General features: G+C 40.0%; 1 protein-coding gene across 6 annotated transcripts in view; it reads left to right on the forward strand.

The window, feature by feature from the left end:
• ERC2 (ELKS/RAB6-interacting/CAST family member 2) overlaps positions 1-13899 on the forward strand; it is a 1553364-nt gene that overhangs the window by 572218 nt on the left and 967247 nt on the right. For 5 of the 6 annotated variants that reach the window (XM_082265097.1, XM_082265099.1, XM_082265098.1 and 2 more), the window contains 3 exons: positions 1054-1089; positions 10505-10555; positions 13660-13853. In XM_082265097.1, coding sequence (XP_082121223.1) covers positions 1054-1089; positions 10505-10555; positions 13660-13853 — 281 coding nt within the window. The remainder of the gene's footprint in view (positions 1-1053; positions 1090-10504; positions 10556-13659; positions 13854-13899) is intronic. The other variant, XM_082265101.1, reaches the window with a different exon arrangement.

Below are 13899 nucleotides of genomic sequence, written 5' to 3' on the forward strand. Positions count from 1 at the left end.
CTCCGTTTATAGTATATACAGTATGTGCATTACATTATAGATTTGCCTGAATTTAAACTTTTCCCTCTGACCGTACGCATGTATGTGGCTGCTGTGCAAGTGGGCTTTACTGCTGAGCGGCCGCATATGTGTGTCCATAGAGACACACTCCCCACTGAGTCAGAGCTGGAAGTTTTTAACCAGCAGAGAGCTTGAGCTCTACTAGCCGTGAGTGTTGGCAGTGCAGGCAGCAAGAAAAGGTGAGTATGTACACTTTTTACATGTAAGACACATTTTGGGATGGCAACAAGGTCACGTTAAGAATTTGTAATTATTTTAATGTCCATAGCCTGGATACAGTTCTTTAAATGTCTTTGCATATTTGCATTTTGGAAATGGTCTGACTCCAAAGTAATTTTTTAAGCTGTCCAGTTTTACTTAATATTAACTGTGGTTAATTTGCCTCATCTGGTCTCTCACAGTCATCAACTTTTCATCTTAAAGGAGTTAAACCTTTTAGTTGACAGCAATCACATATGTTGCACTCCATTTCCTCTTCAGGCTTCCCTCTGTAGCTAACCTGTTCCATTGGTGAACCCCCCTTCCCCCCCAATTTGCATGCTAGAAAAATAATGGAGTTTATTTAACAATAGTGCTTAATTAATCTTTTATTATTACTATCTTTGAAAGTTGTGTGATTAATGGGTGCCTTCGCTAAAAGCACTTCTGGTGATTCATTGCTCGAGTCCAGCACTTAATGTATCATCAAAGTGGACAGCCTACTTTATTTCATGGGTTATTTAACCTGAGAAAGGGAAAGGAACTGTATACCGTACTTTTCAGATTCTAACAATTCTCTTTTAGGAGCCAAGGTAAACAGGCGCGAGTCCCCGCGTGACTCTCACTTTCACCGAAGAATGTTTAGGAACTTAATATTGCTGCATATTAATGACAAGCTCTTTTGTGCAAACACACTGGATTTGTCGAGTTAATTCTTTTTTTCCTGAACCTTTCCTTCTCTTTTTTCCTTTTCAATGTGTGTCTGTGTCATTCCTTCCTGACTTGCCAATGTAGCAAGCTGAGCAGTTGTTCAATCAGATGTACAGCCCTGTAAGTGGTTTTCATTGGAGCACATGACAAAGCATGAGAAACCCATCACCCCACCAAGCTTTGACATATAGCATCACTGTGGCTGTACATATATGTATTGATTCTGTCTGCGTAAAGTTTACTTTTCTTTGCTGAGAATGGTCATTCCGCTTCATGCGGCACTGCAGCATGCATGAGAGGCAGTCTTTAAGTTTAATGTACCTTATACTTTGTAGGATCCTTCAAACATCTGGCATAACTAAAGATCCACAGAAATTGTTTTTAGCGCTAGATCTACAGTGGAATATGTATTCAAGGAATTCTAACTGGCTCTGCTCTCAGGGTGAATTGGAAAAAAGAAGCTGTCAAGCTTGTAACTTCTATCCTACAGGTAGAGAAAGACTCTTACAGCTTCCAGAATTATTTCATATTCTTGGCTAGTTTATAAGAAACATCAGACATCTCAATACCTGTTATAAGCCACCAAACACTATTCATGAGTTAAAAGTCTGATTCCTGCCAAACCTTTTTTTTCTTCACTTTTTTGATATGGGGGAGAAGGGTTGTAGCCTGCCTAACCCTGTCTTTGTCTCTGTTCGGTAGGTTTCCCCTAAATTCCTAAAAAGAGCAGTGTTTATCCATAGATAAAGACATCAATAACAACCTGACACAGGTTTGAAACCTGCTCGCCTTTTTAAAATTGGTTAAAAATGTGGTGGTATGGGATTCTGAACTGCTTCAGTGGCAGGCAGCGGCAGTCATAGGCTGTATCTGTCCATCCTTTAGGTCTTTAGAGCGGGGGTGTCCAACTTTCAGCCCAAGACAGCTTTGAATGTGGGCCAACACAAAATCATAAACTTACTTAAAAATTGTGATTTTTTATTTTTTTGGGGACATTTTTGTAAAAATGCATTTACACTTGCAGTCAAAGAAAAATTGACAGTGTTTTATTTTCCCAATAAAAAATCTCCCACTCTTCACAATTACACTTTATTCATGTCATCGTTAGTTTTCTGCAGCACCTATATTTGTGAACAACTATTTTCAAGGATGAAGCATACGAAGGGCAAAATTCGAATCAAAATATCTTATGAGCACCTTGAGAATTAAATGAGAAATGCTACTACAGTCATTGAACCAGATATTGATGTGTTCGTTTATCAAAAAAACAGTGTCAACTGTCAAACTAGTTTTATGTTGCCCTCTTTTACTTATATAATAAAAAAAAAAAAATGATGTTTTATTACTCACAACTGGTACATTATCTATTCCAGTGATCTTCCTGACTTTTTCTGCTCACCAGCTATCCTTGTTAGTGTAGTTTCTGTGAGGCCCAAGACAATTCCTTTTCTTGCAATGTGGCTCAGGAAGGTGAAAAGGTGGGACACCCCTGCTATGGAGCATCTGTGATCCCATGTATGTCCTCCCTTAATTAAGACAGGTATCTTTTTTCCTATGTGAGAATCCTAAAAAGGTACTTCATTTTATCATAATCTTCTGGAAGGGTAGACTTGGCAACTGCTTACATTTTTCAACATGGACTCTGGCTTTAGGCCGGGAGTAAATGAAAGTGTAATTTGAAACTTGAGAAAAGGTTTAGCGATAAACATATCAAAACCACAATATGCTGTAATTCTCAACAATATAATTATTTAGCTAATTTAAATTTCAAAGCTTGTTTTTCCCCTCAACTTTGCCATCTTATTGAACAAAATACTTATATTCATGCTGGATTCTGTCTCCAGTTTTTTATTTTTAGAAACAAAAAAGTTCCCCTGTGTGGTCTGTAGGACTTGAAGTTTGCTTCCCCACAGTTTAAATGTGTGTAAACCTGTTGTACTAAGACAGTGCATTATTGGTTGTAATATAGAATATAATATTTCTAGCAAGAAACCAGCATAGCCTGTAATACAACATAAGATAATTTGGATCTTATAATAGGAAAATCATGGAAAAGTGGATTAAAGATAGAGCTTTCCTTTAAACAGAACTTTCCCAGTTGACCAGTTTTCTGTCTGTCAGGTTAATCCATCTACTCATCATAAAGAGATGGTATTTTGTACCTATGAATTAAATACAGCTTACCATGTTCTGAACTTGACCCCTCTGACACAGCTGTTTGGCTACTGGCACTTTATGTTAATGTCAAAACAGGTTTTTGCCCGTCAGCAAACGCTATGGGTTGTCTCCCCAGGCCGTCTGCAGGTTAATGTCATGCCTTGCACTCTCTGACTTCTCTCCGTAATTATTTTTCCCCAATGCTGACATGCCTTTTCGATAATTAAAGTAAGCAGTTGCTCAGCTTTAATCATTGTCTGACTAACATGTGGTTTTGACAATGAAAACCCAGACAGCTCTGCCAGTTACATTTGCCCAAAATGCAATGCTTAGACCATGGTTTCTGTGCCCGGCAATGTGTAAATCTCTCTGTGTTGCATTTTGCAACATTTTTCTCATCACTACGGCTCCGCTTTGACTAAAGTGATTGTTCTCATCTGTACTTGGATTTATTAACTCCAGTTCCTCTTTAATCAAACACAACCTGTAACTGATGAGCCGTGTATATGTGTTTTGCCTTTGCTTAAGCTTTGAATTGTGGGAATTTCCGATACGACTGATTTAAGAGAACATACTGATGTTTTCCAGCAGAAACGCAAACATGGAGTGATACATGGCTTTGAACAATGGGAACGAGTGTATTGGAGATCAGATGTGGTTCCACAAGGGAAACCAAATTTAATTTTGTTTTGCTTCACGGCACAGCAAGCTTCTCCATCCAGTATCTGTTTTCTTCAGATTGCTCGGCCCTAAGGGTTGAGTTCTGAGCCAGAAATTGCTGTGGAGCTGTACAAAATATTGTTCCCATACTTTTGCAAAGCAACACTTGAAGGTTCAAACGGCATTATGTCCCTGTCTCCAAGAGCCTGCTGTGAGCAGTCTAGCCAGTTTGATATATAACTATCATGGTCCAGTTTATACAGCCCGAGTTGTGCTAACCCTGGCAAATATCATGGCCACTTGTCCATTTTTTGCGATTGAAAATATCCTAGATTACTTTTTTTATGCAGTTTGTAGTATATTTCATGTTTCTTCCTAATATTAGTTGTTGTAGCTATTGTTAGCTGAGAATAAGGCCAATACCAAGATAACTATACAAGCATAAATGCCCCTATACTATACAGGCTATACAAGAGAGTTCCAGGCAGGTAATGCAAGCAAGCCAACCTATGTTTAGGGTATATGGCAAGCTTACCAGTCAGAAATGAGTAGAAAGGTTGGTCTGGTACCGTTTTTTAAGGCCCCAATGGAGCATGTCTTCATTTGGCCCACTGTCTGGGATGATGAAAGAGGATAAAACCATCAATTAACAAAGTACATTTGATATAAGACAATTGTTTGTCTTTTCTCATTTTGAGTTTATGCAAGAGATAAGTTATCCTATGTGGAGGCCTGACATTTAGCCTAAAACTTCTGCTCTGAAAGTAAGAAAATACAAACAAAAATACAAAAAAATCAAGTAATTCGCTAGATGTTTTGCTACACTATTATAAAGATTTTAGAATAGGTATTTAAATTGTAAGAAATGCCCACTGGTTAGTTTACCGTTGGTGCAGTTACACATTTCTGGTAGCCCCCAGAACCACAGCCCCCTGCCAGTTTTATATGCCATGTGCCTAGTCCAGCAAGATGTCGCTGACTAGATCACCCAGCCATTTGTAAAGCCACTTCATGGTTGAGGCTTGTGCATACACTCTGCAAGATCATATTCTGCACTAACTCTTCATAGGATTTAAAGTCGTTCTAAAGTCAAAAGATTATTATTTTTTTTTTACTGTAATGCATTCTCTGCATAAAGGTAAAAATCCTTCCGATACCTGTTTCCCCCTGCATTGCTAAACACTTACTTGATTCTTCTCAAGATCAAGCACTATCTCGGCGGCAGCGCTGCTGCTCTCTCTTCCTGGTCTTACAGGAGAAACTGTTTATTGATGTACATAGCCCAGCTCAGGAGCCCTCATAGCACATGGCTTGCTAAGGGAGCACCCAGGGAAGAAGGAGCATCGGTGAGGGACTCCAGAAAAGAAGGTAAGGGGCTGCTCTGTTCAATATTTTTAAACAGAGCAGATAAGTACAGCATTCTTTGTATTTTAGCAAAAAGAAAATCTTGCTTGACGATCTTGTCAAAAGTTTTTCAAGAAAGGACTTGTGAGTATAAGGCTGGTTCTACACAGGGCAGATTTATTTTATGCAACCACGGGTTGCAGGAAAGAAATGTGCTTAATTCCCCCATCAACACAGACAGTGTTGATACGGGAATTCCTCCTGCCGGGCCATTGTCTTGTCTGGACCATTGTCTTCCTCCGCCCTTCTCCACCCCCCTGCTGGGAGAAGACAGTGATCATTGCTAGTGGCTATAGCATATATATAAAGTGTTTCTGTATAGGCCACAGAAAAAAAGGAGGGTTAATTAGCCAGCAATGATATATAAGGCTCTTGGTATGGTGAACATAGACATTTTATTGATAAAAATCTTGGGGTTTAATAACAGCCATGCAAGATAAAATTGTTGGTAAATACAATCAGTGCAGTAACAAGAAACAAGACAAACATGACATTAAACATAAAGTGACAGAAAACCGGCCGGCATATAGTGGATTACTTCAAGTGGTATAAGTATACAGTCATGTGCTTAATTCAGCGTAAATGTTCTTGAAGGGACTCCTTAATAGGCAATCGGTCGCCAATTTGAATTGGTGATTGTGTATGGGCAATTAGTGTTATCTGGTTGCTCCGAGGAAAACACTGAGGGTGGTGTTATAGGTGTATTGGAGGAAGGGCTGGGGGGTATTCCATCCGAGATTTCCTTAGGTGGGACAGAAAGATGATTTATAATGTCGTCATATAATAATGTGACTTTCCATATAAAAATGTGACTTAGCGGGGATTTTGGCAGTGATCATGTATTTATTCCTTGATCGCTGATGGTTATAGTACCGTTACTTCACCCCTGGTTGGTCGGATGTTGCTTTACAGATATATCATAATTGTCATAGAGATATGGGGGTACAAGCACATTCTACCGCAATCATTGGTGGAGCAGAAAACATCTACCTGTTCGGGGACCATGCAATGGTTTGCTAGTAAAATCTAGCTCATTGACGGCCGGGTGCCGTTTCTTCACCCCTGTCTGGTAGGATACTGCTTGCGGTACTGTGTAGTATGGCAGATGCCGTGTGGTGCTGGGGACTATGCAGCGCTGTCTTTCTGTTTGCCACTGACCGCGCTTGTGGTGTGTCGGTTCAGTACGGTAAACAGAGGGAAGTTGTGCTCCGACGGCTAAGAAGCCGTTTCTTCACCCCTATGTGGTGAGTGCTTGTGTACCTTTCCGACGATCTGTAGAGCAGTGCATCCGCCTCCGCTGTCCGTCACCGCCGTCTGTTCTCGTGCTGCCTTCGATCACCGCTTTCCTCGTGGTTCCGGGCGTCCGATGCTTAGCTGGAGTGATGAGAGGATGTGCCGCCGGGCTATGACGTTGACGCGTTTCGCTTCTCTTGCGTAGCTTCGTCTGGACGTAGTGGCTATAGCAGCCGCTAGCAATAATCACAGGTAAAACGCGGCATGCTGGTTGTACCCAAGTTGATCGATCGATCAACTTGGTACAATCAGCCTGCCCATACACAGTTCGAACCTCGGCTGGTTCCTGCTGAGCCAAGATTTGGACCATGTATGCCCTGCCTAATACTTTGAGAAAGGCTGTGGGAGGAGAGGACTTGAATATAAGTAACTGCACCAAAGATGTTGTTAAGACTTAAAATTTGTACCTGCACAACCTTTTCTTCCTCAGTTGAGTACAGTTTAATCAGTCTGGTCAATAAATTTTTTGCAGGAACAAGGACTGGTTGATCTCATATTGGTAGGCCTGAACAAGCCAAGTGGCGAATCAGGTGATTTTTTATTTTATTTTTTTGCAGTGGAGCTTAAAAAGAATGCAATCATACAAAGACTGTTTGTAGAGATTGTAAAAAAGACAGGTACATTGGGAACCATGGATTTCAAGAGCTCTAGAATAATATAACACTGACACTGGGTGTAGGCCAACTGAAAATTTGTAGCCCTAACATGCAAGAAAAGACCAGCAGTGCTATTCAATTATACCTGGGGTGAGTTTCTGTGTTAGAAGAAAATAATACATTTGAGTCACATTTTAAACATTCTATTGTGTTGAAGGATCCTGCAAAGTACAATGTGCATGCATGTTTTATTTTTAAAGATTATGCTGTCTTTGTTGTGCGTGAGAGTGAATACTTTCTTGTATATTCAGTCTTTTTCTTTCCAACAAATCTTCTGGTAGGTATTGCAAAGTTTTATAAATACTAACGTCAGCCAGGGGCACATCATCCTATTGTTATCAATAAACAAAATAAAAATCAAACTAGGAAAGCATTAAGTTTATATAGTTTGGAGTCAAATGTTTTGTTGTGTACAGTTACGACCAGCCTATCAGAGACGAGAATGATGAATGCTGGAGCTGATTTATGAAATTTGGAAAAACAACAATTTAAATAGTGGCGCAAACAAATGCTTATCCACCATCCATATGAGTTAGCTTTTACCCCCCTAGATAAAAGGGGAAATAACTTTGTGTAGCATAGGTAGTTCATAAAATGTTCATAAGGAGTTCATAAAAATCCCATAGAAAGGGTGTTGTACTTCAATATGCAGCTCCACCTGAGACTGGAACGACAAAGAAACACAAGGTGGTGTCAGCTAAGTGCAGCAACAATGGGTTTATTATGAATAAAAAACCAAATGCAAACTCACAGAAATTATAATCATAGAGCTTATCTGCAGTCATGCCACATTAGATGGAAGCCGCCCACCTTAGGAATCTAAAGTCCCTATCTTGCATACAGGCACATGCTGGAGCCATTTAGGCAGGAGTCAATGAACATATCAGCATGCTTTTGGAGGGTGGGAGAGAACTGGTGTACCCAGAGGAACCCCAGAGAAGCACAGGGAGAAAATGCAGACCACATCTTGGATGGGATTTGCACTGAGTCACTGTGATGCCCACCAATGTAAAGTATTTACTGGTTATGTGCATAGGGGAGCATTCTAAATGATTGTAAGTGAATGGCACCACAGCGCATGTGTACATGGTGCATCAACCTACGTTGCGGTTACACATGGTAACATTCATGTTTTATTGCTCATTACCACTATGTTACAGTTACGTTAGAAAAAAGAATTTGCTCCCTGAAAGCATTAGTGCACAGTGGAAAAGGTAATTTGGGATTTTGATGACTGGGCTTATCCTAAGTATTAGAATCTAGTAACCTCAGAGTGAGAGCTTTTTGTAAAAGAGAAATCATCAGATCATAGTGAATTGATAGGCATTATTCTCTGAAATTCTTCTAGGCTGACTGAATGCCTCCATAGAGCGGAGGAATGACAGGTATATTTTAACACATGTTAACTACATCTGATAAATAGGCAACATTCCACAGTATAACGATGAATGTATGTGGCACAGCTTAACCTCTCCCCTTCTGTCATTTGTCTATTTTTCCATGATTTGTTTCACCCTTGCTTATCCATCCTGTTCATTGTTCTCAACTGAACAATGGAAAATTGTGCAAAATCAGAATTAGTAAAACATATTTTTAGGCCTGAGAAATGGAGGATATTTATGTTCTGGTGCTCACTTATACTTACAAATGAAAAAAAGTGTTGATAATACCCATAGCTGCTAATCAGATTCCAGCTGTAATTTTTTGTAACTGTCATTTTTGACAAATCCTATTTAAACCAGACCTACACTAAGCATCTATTTATCTGAAGTTGGTACACAACACTGCCCTGGCAAAGTTCTAGGGAATGAACACAGACTTGTTAAAAAAAGACTCCTGCGGTTAATGAGGCTCTATGCCCTTAGGTTAAGCTCACAAAGACAGCTGGGGTGGGGGGGGGGGGGGGGCAGTAAAAGCAGAGGGTTCATCCGTGTTTTTACAGATTACCCCCCAACCGCCCACCTACAATATGACATGGCCACAGCTTCAGTCTGTTCAAATTGCTGTAGCCACAATGTTTTGCTTCGTGGTGCTGCAATTTTGAGTCAGCATGTCAACATTGACAAGCGGTGTTGCTTGCCAAAAACTTTACGGTTGATGTCAGTGGGATGACACCACATACGGATCCCAAACACTTGGTACGCGGTTGTGCCATGATATTGCAGAATCAAATCCCCCTTAGGATTGAAGAAAAAAAAAAACAAATACATGCGGGAGGTGGCAGTATTGCCTGCTGAACACATGTAGACTGGCTCTAAACCACCTTTAAAAAAGGGATCCATCTCGGATCCCTTTTTAAAAGGGTTGTTGAGCCTGCCTCCCCAGTGTGAAAAAGGCCTTGGTAGTCTGCAACATGTGGGGGAAAATAAGACCTGTGTTGCTAATCATAATCATCTTTCTTTGCATGTCATGGCTGAGTGGATCTCAACCAAAACACTTACAGTTATTAGAATACAATTTGTTTTATGATGGTGAATACTCCAATAGTGTAGCATGCAAAGGTAAATGTAGTAAGCAAATGACACCTAACTCCATTACTGCCCTCAGCAAGCCATCTCGATGTCAGAGGTTTCCCCATAGACTTCTGCAGACCTGGCAGAGATGTATGTGTAGACCAAGAAGTTGCATTTTGTCTACATTGGATCATTTGAAGAGTGAAATTATGTGTACATACTGCACTCTTCTGCTTTTGCTGCTCACAGAGGGGTCAAAATTCAATGAGTTCAACAGTGACCTGCCAAAGTTTGATCTATCTGTCCTGTTCCCCAGGACTGTAGAAGAACTTTTGTCAATCAGTGGTTGCTGCCACTGACCAGTGTATTCTGACAATGGAGTCCTAGGTTCAGAATACAGTGGTACAGCAGAGAGAAATCCTCTATCCACCTCACATGTGTGGATGGGGGAGTCCTCAAAAAACAAGGCATTTGTGGAAAGTGAAAAAAAAAATATTGGTTGCAAAGGGCAGCATCTTTGTTGTTCCTTTATTCTCTTTTCATATTTAAAATGACCCCTTTGTGTCCTGTATTGAAATAATTACCAGTTTAGCCTAGCTGTATATGATGTCATTTGAGACTTACTCGTATTAAAGTATAAATGATTTAAATGAATAAAAACTAATGATAAGTCATAGATGATCAACATAAATAAATAACAAATTTAGAGAATTTCTGCTGATGAATGTATATTTCTTTTTTTTTTTAACTGCAAAGAATTCAAACCTTCTGACGGCTGTTTTGGTATTTTTTTTTTGTTCCTCGTTTTTGCTTTAGTTTGTTTATTTTGCTGTGCATGTTGTTTATGGGACTTTAGATTAGTCATCGCTTGCTGTTGCCTTGTTTTCTTCTCTTTGCTTGCCCTTTTTGAAGACACCTGTGGGGCGTAATGAGAAGCAGGGGGTATCATTGCTATGTGGTTATGTGAGTACTTATACAACATATATTATATTGTCTCTGTGCGTGACTAATGTCCGTCTTTTACATCATCACTGAGACAACTGAGTCTGTTTTTATGCATGAGATGTCTTTTTTGTGTGTTCTGTTTTATATTGGTATATGTACATTGTTTGTATGTGAGGAAAGAAAATAAAGTCAGTTTTATGCACAGGTTGATTTTAGGTAATTATGTAATAAAGAACATTTTCCCCATTTAATAACTGTCCCCTTTGATAATTGGGAGCTTTGAGATAAAGGGAAACACAACCTCAGAATAAGGCAGCAGCATTACATCTAATAAATCTGAGTTTTCAGCTCAAGCCAACACTTATAATGCAAATATTCTTTTGTCAAGCCTAAATAACTGTAGATTGGTGTAGGCAGTTACAATACCTTACATTAAAATTTGAACATATCTGATTGGATATCTGAGCCACCTAACAGAATTAAAATGGCCATACATGAATTGATTTATTTTGTTCAGCTTCAGGCTGAACAAAAGAAATCTAACAAATTCCTCCATCCATGCTAAACAGTGCGGATGGATGAAAGCCCACCAGGCTATTTTATTCTGACAGCCACTAATGCGAAAAGTGGTTGCAGCTGATTGATTGCACTTACTATTCCACCAACAATGTTCTGTCTGGATTCCCTCAATTTTCTGATTGACGTTTGTCAGCCAGGTTGTACCGTCAAGACCTCCCCAGATCGAACTTCAGCCTGTTCAGAAGGAAACAGGTATAATTTGATTTGTGTACAGCCACAGGAAAATTTGCAGGTTAAATTATTTTGCGCATCAGTCTTAAAATTGAAGATTTTTCAGAAATGAAGTTTAAGGTAAAGATAAACTGTAGTGTTCTGTAAAGACATTTGTTATGTATTCATTAAAATCAGATGATTAAAAATGGAGCCCATAATCTAGTGGTAAATAATCAAGCAGTAAAATTGTAGCCCTGAGTAAAAGCCAGTCTACAGCTTGTAGTTAGTTTTATATGTTTTATGAAAAAGATCAGCAAAATTCTGTCCTGCTACCCTGTGTATAAAATGGCACAACAAGAGCTATTACACTAAACTCTTATGTGCCCAGATAGCAGAATTCATTGAAGCTCAGTTAGCTTGTACAGGGGCTATAAAGGGATTGTTAACACTTCTATATTTAAGGATGTTAATATCTGCTTAGAGGTATCTTAAGCATCCTAAAGCAGAGCTCCACCCAAAAAGCAAAAAGGGAAGCTGTGCTTGTTTGAACGCTTCACTGCCACATTTGACACTTTTTTTGAGGGGGGGGGGGGGCAGGTACCTGGTTTTAACAGGTAACTGCTCCCACTTCTAGCTTAGATTATTGCAGTAAACTGAGATGGAAGTTCGGCCCCCTTCCTTCCCCTACAGTCTTCTGGGACAAATCGTAGGTCATAGAAGACCACAGGACCATTCACAAGGCGCAGCCTGACTCGCACATGTGCAGTAGGAAACAGGCTGTCAAGCCGCAAGGCTTCACTTCCTGTTTCCCTTACTAGAGATCCCAGCTGTCAGAATACAATAGCAGAGCGGGGAGAATTCCGCTATCCACCTTGCATGTTGGAATGGTGGAATACATTCAGTTTTTTTGATCAGCCCACTGGCTAATCAAAATAAACTGACCCCTGTATGGCCAGCTTTATTGATATCAGCCTTTCTCAACTCCTTTACCCTGGAGGAACCCATGATATATTTATCAGGTCTTCGGGATGCCTCAACTAAAAATAATTTTACCTACATTTTGCAATACTTTAGCATGATCACTAAGGCTGCATTCACATGTCAGCGTATGGATCGCGGGCAGAATCGCTGCGATTCCGCCCGTGATCCGGAGATTATTGCAAATCGCGGGACGCCTGTGCGTTGCCCGTGATTTGCAATAGCACCCCAAACGCTGATGTTACCGCGATTCGGCAGACGGAAATCGCGGCAACATCGCGCAAAAAAAATCACGGGACGCAATACGCTCCAAAGAAGCACTTGTACTTTTTTGGGCGTAATGCGTCCCACGATTTTTTTTTGCGCGATGTTACCGCGATTCGGCAGGCGGAAATCGCGGCAACATCACTCAGCGTTTGGGGTGCTATTGCAAATCACGGGCAACGCACAGGCGTCCCGCGATTTGCAATAATCTCCGGATCGCGGGCGGAATTGCGGCGATTCTGCCCGTGATCCATACGCTGACATGTGAATGCAGCCTTAATTGTAGAACATTTTAACTATAAGAATAAATATTATGACATATCTAGCATATTTTACACCCTGGACAGATAACTTGTTTATACACTTCTGCTCTGCACAACATTTTTGGTGATAATTTATTTTTATTTTTTAAACAAGAACATTTTTATTGAGAAATATATAAAGGCATCACAATGCCAGAACAAACAATTAGAAGGAATGACCGGTCGTACAAAGTTATATATCCACCCGATTGTACAAATCCGCAATAACCATGGCACATTAAACAGCAACTGCAAATATGCAAAAGCAATAACAGAGCTTAATATACCTATTTAAATGCAGATACAGGGGTTAGTAACCCCATGCACTATAGCAATAGCCTATCTATCAATAAATCCATCAGGGAAAGCCCCGGGGTGTCCAGCCATGTGGCCCATGTTTTTTTTTTAATTTTCTTGAGCAAACCCTTTGCCAATAAATAAAGCGTTCCAGCCGTAAGTAATAATCTTGAAATCAAATGAATAATAATTTGGTCAGTGTTGGTATTAGATAAATTCACCATTCCTCATTGCTCAAGGAACCCCTCAGAGCCTCAACCAGAACTCTAGGGTTCCATGCAACCTAGGCTAAGAAAGTCTGGATTTAATTATAATAAACACATTCAGACATATAAATAAATGTCTATAGAATAAAATTGAATCATAACTCCATGTACATAGTATCTGGGCGAAACAGCTCCCCTTTAGGAAATTATCATATTGTTAAAAATAGTTAATTGGCCTAAGCAATAAAGTTACAAATAAAAAGCTTTCCTCACACTGTTCATTCATTGTGTTCACAAATTCATGACTCGTGGGCGAAAGCTGATTCTTCTATGTACTTTCCAGGCCCATGAAGCAGAAGAGGAGGCCAGGATGAACCCAGAGCTCAGTGACAGGGTCAAGCAGCTGGACAAAGAGGTGTCTTACTACAGGGAGGAGTGCAGCAAAGCACAGGCGGAGGTGGACAGGCTACTGCAGATACTTAAAGAGGTTGAAAATGAAAAGAATGATAAGGACAAGCAAATAGCTGAGCTTGAAAGGTAATGTGTTCTTCCACTGTTTTCTATATGCTGCATGACAGCTGTT

The sequence above is a fragment of the Pelophylax lessonae genome (assembly GCF_965119305.1).
Source record: "Pelophylax lessonae genome assembly, chromosome: 8".
NCBI lineage: Eukaryota > Metazoa > Chordata > Amphibia > Anura > Ranidae > Pelophylax > Pelophylax lessonae.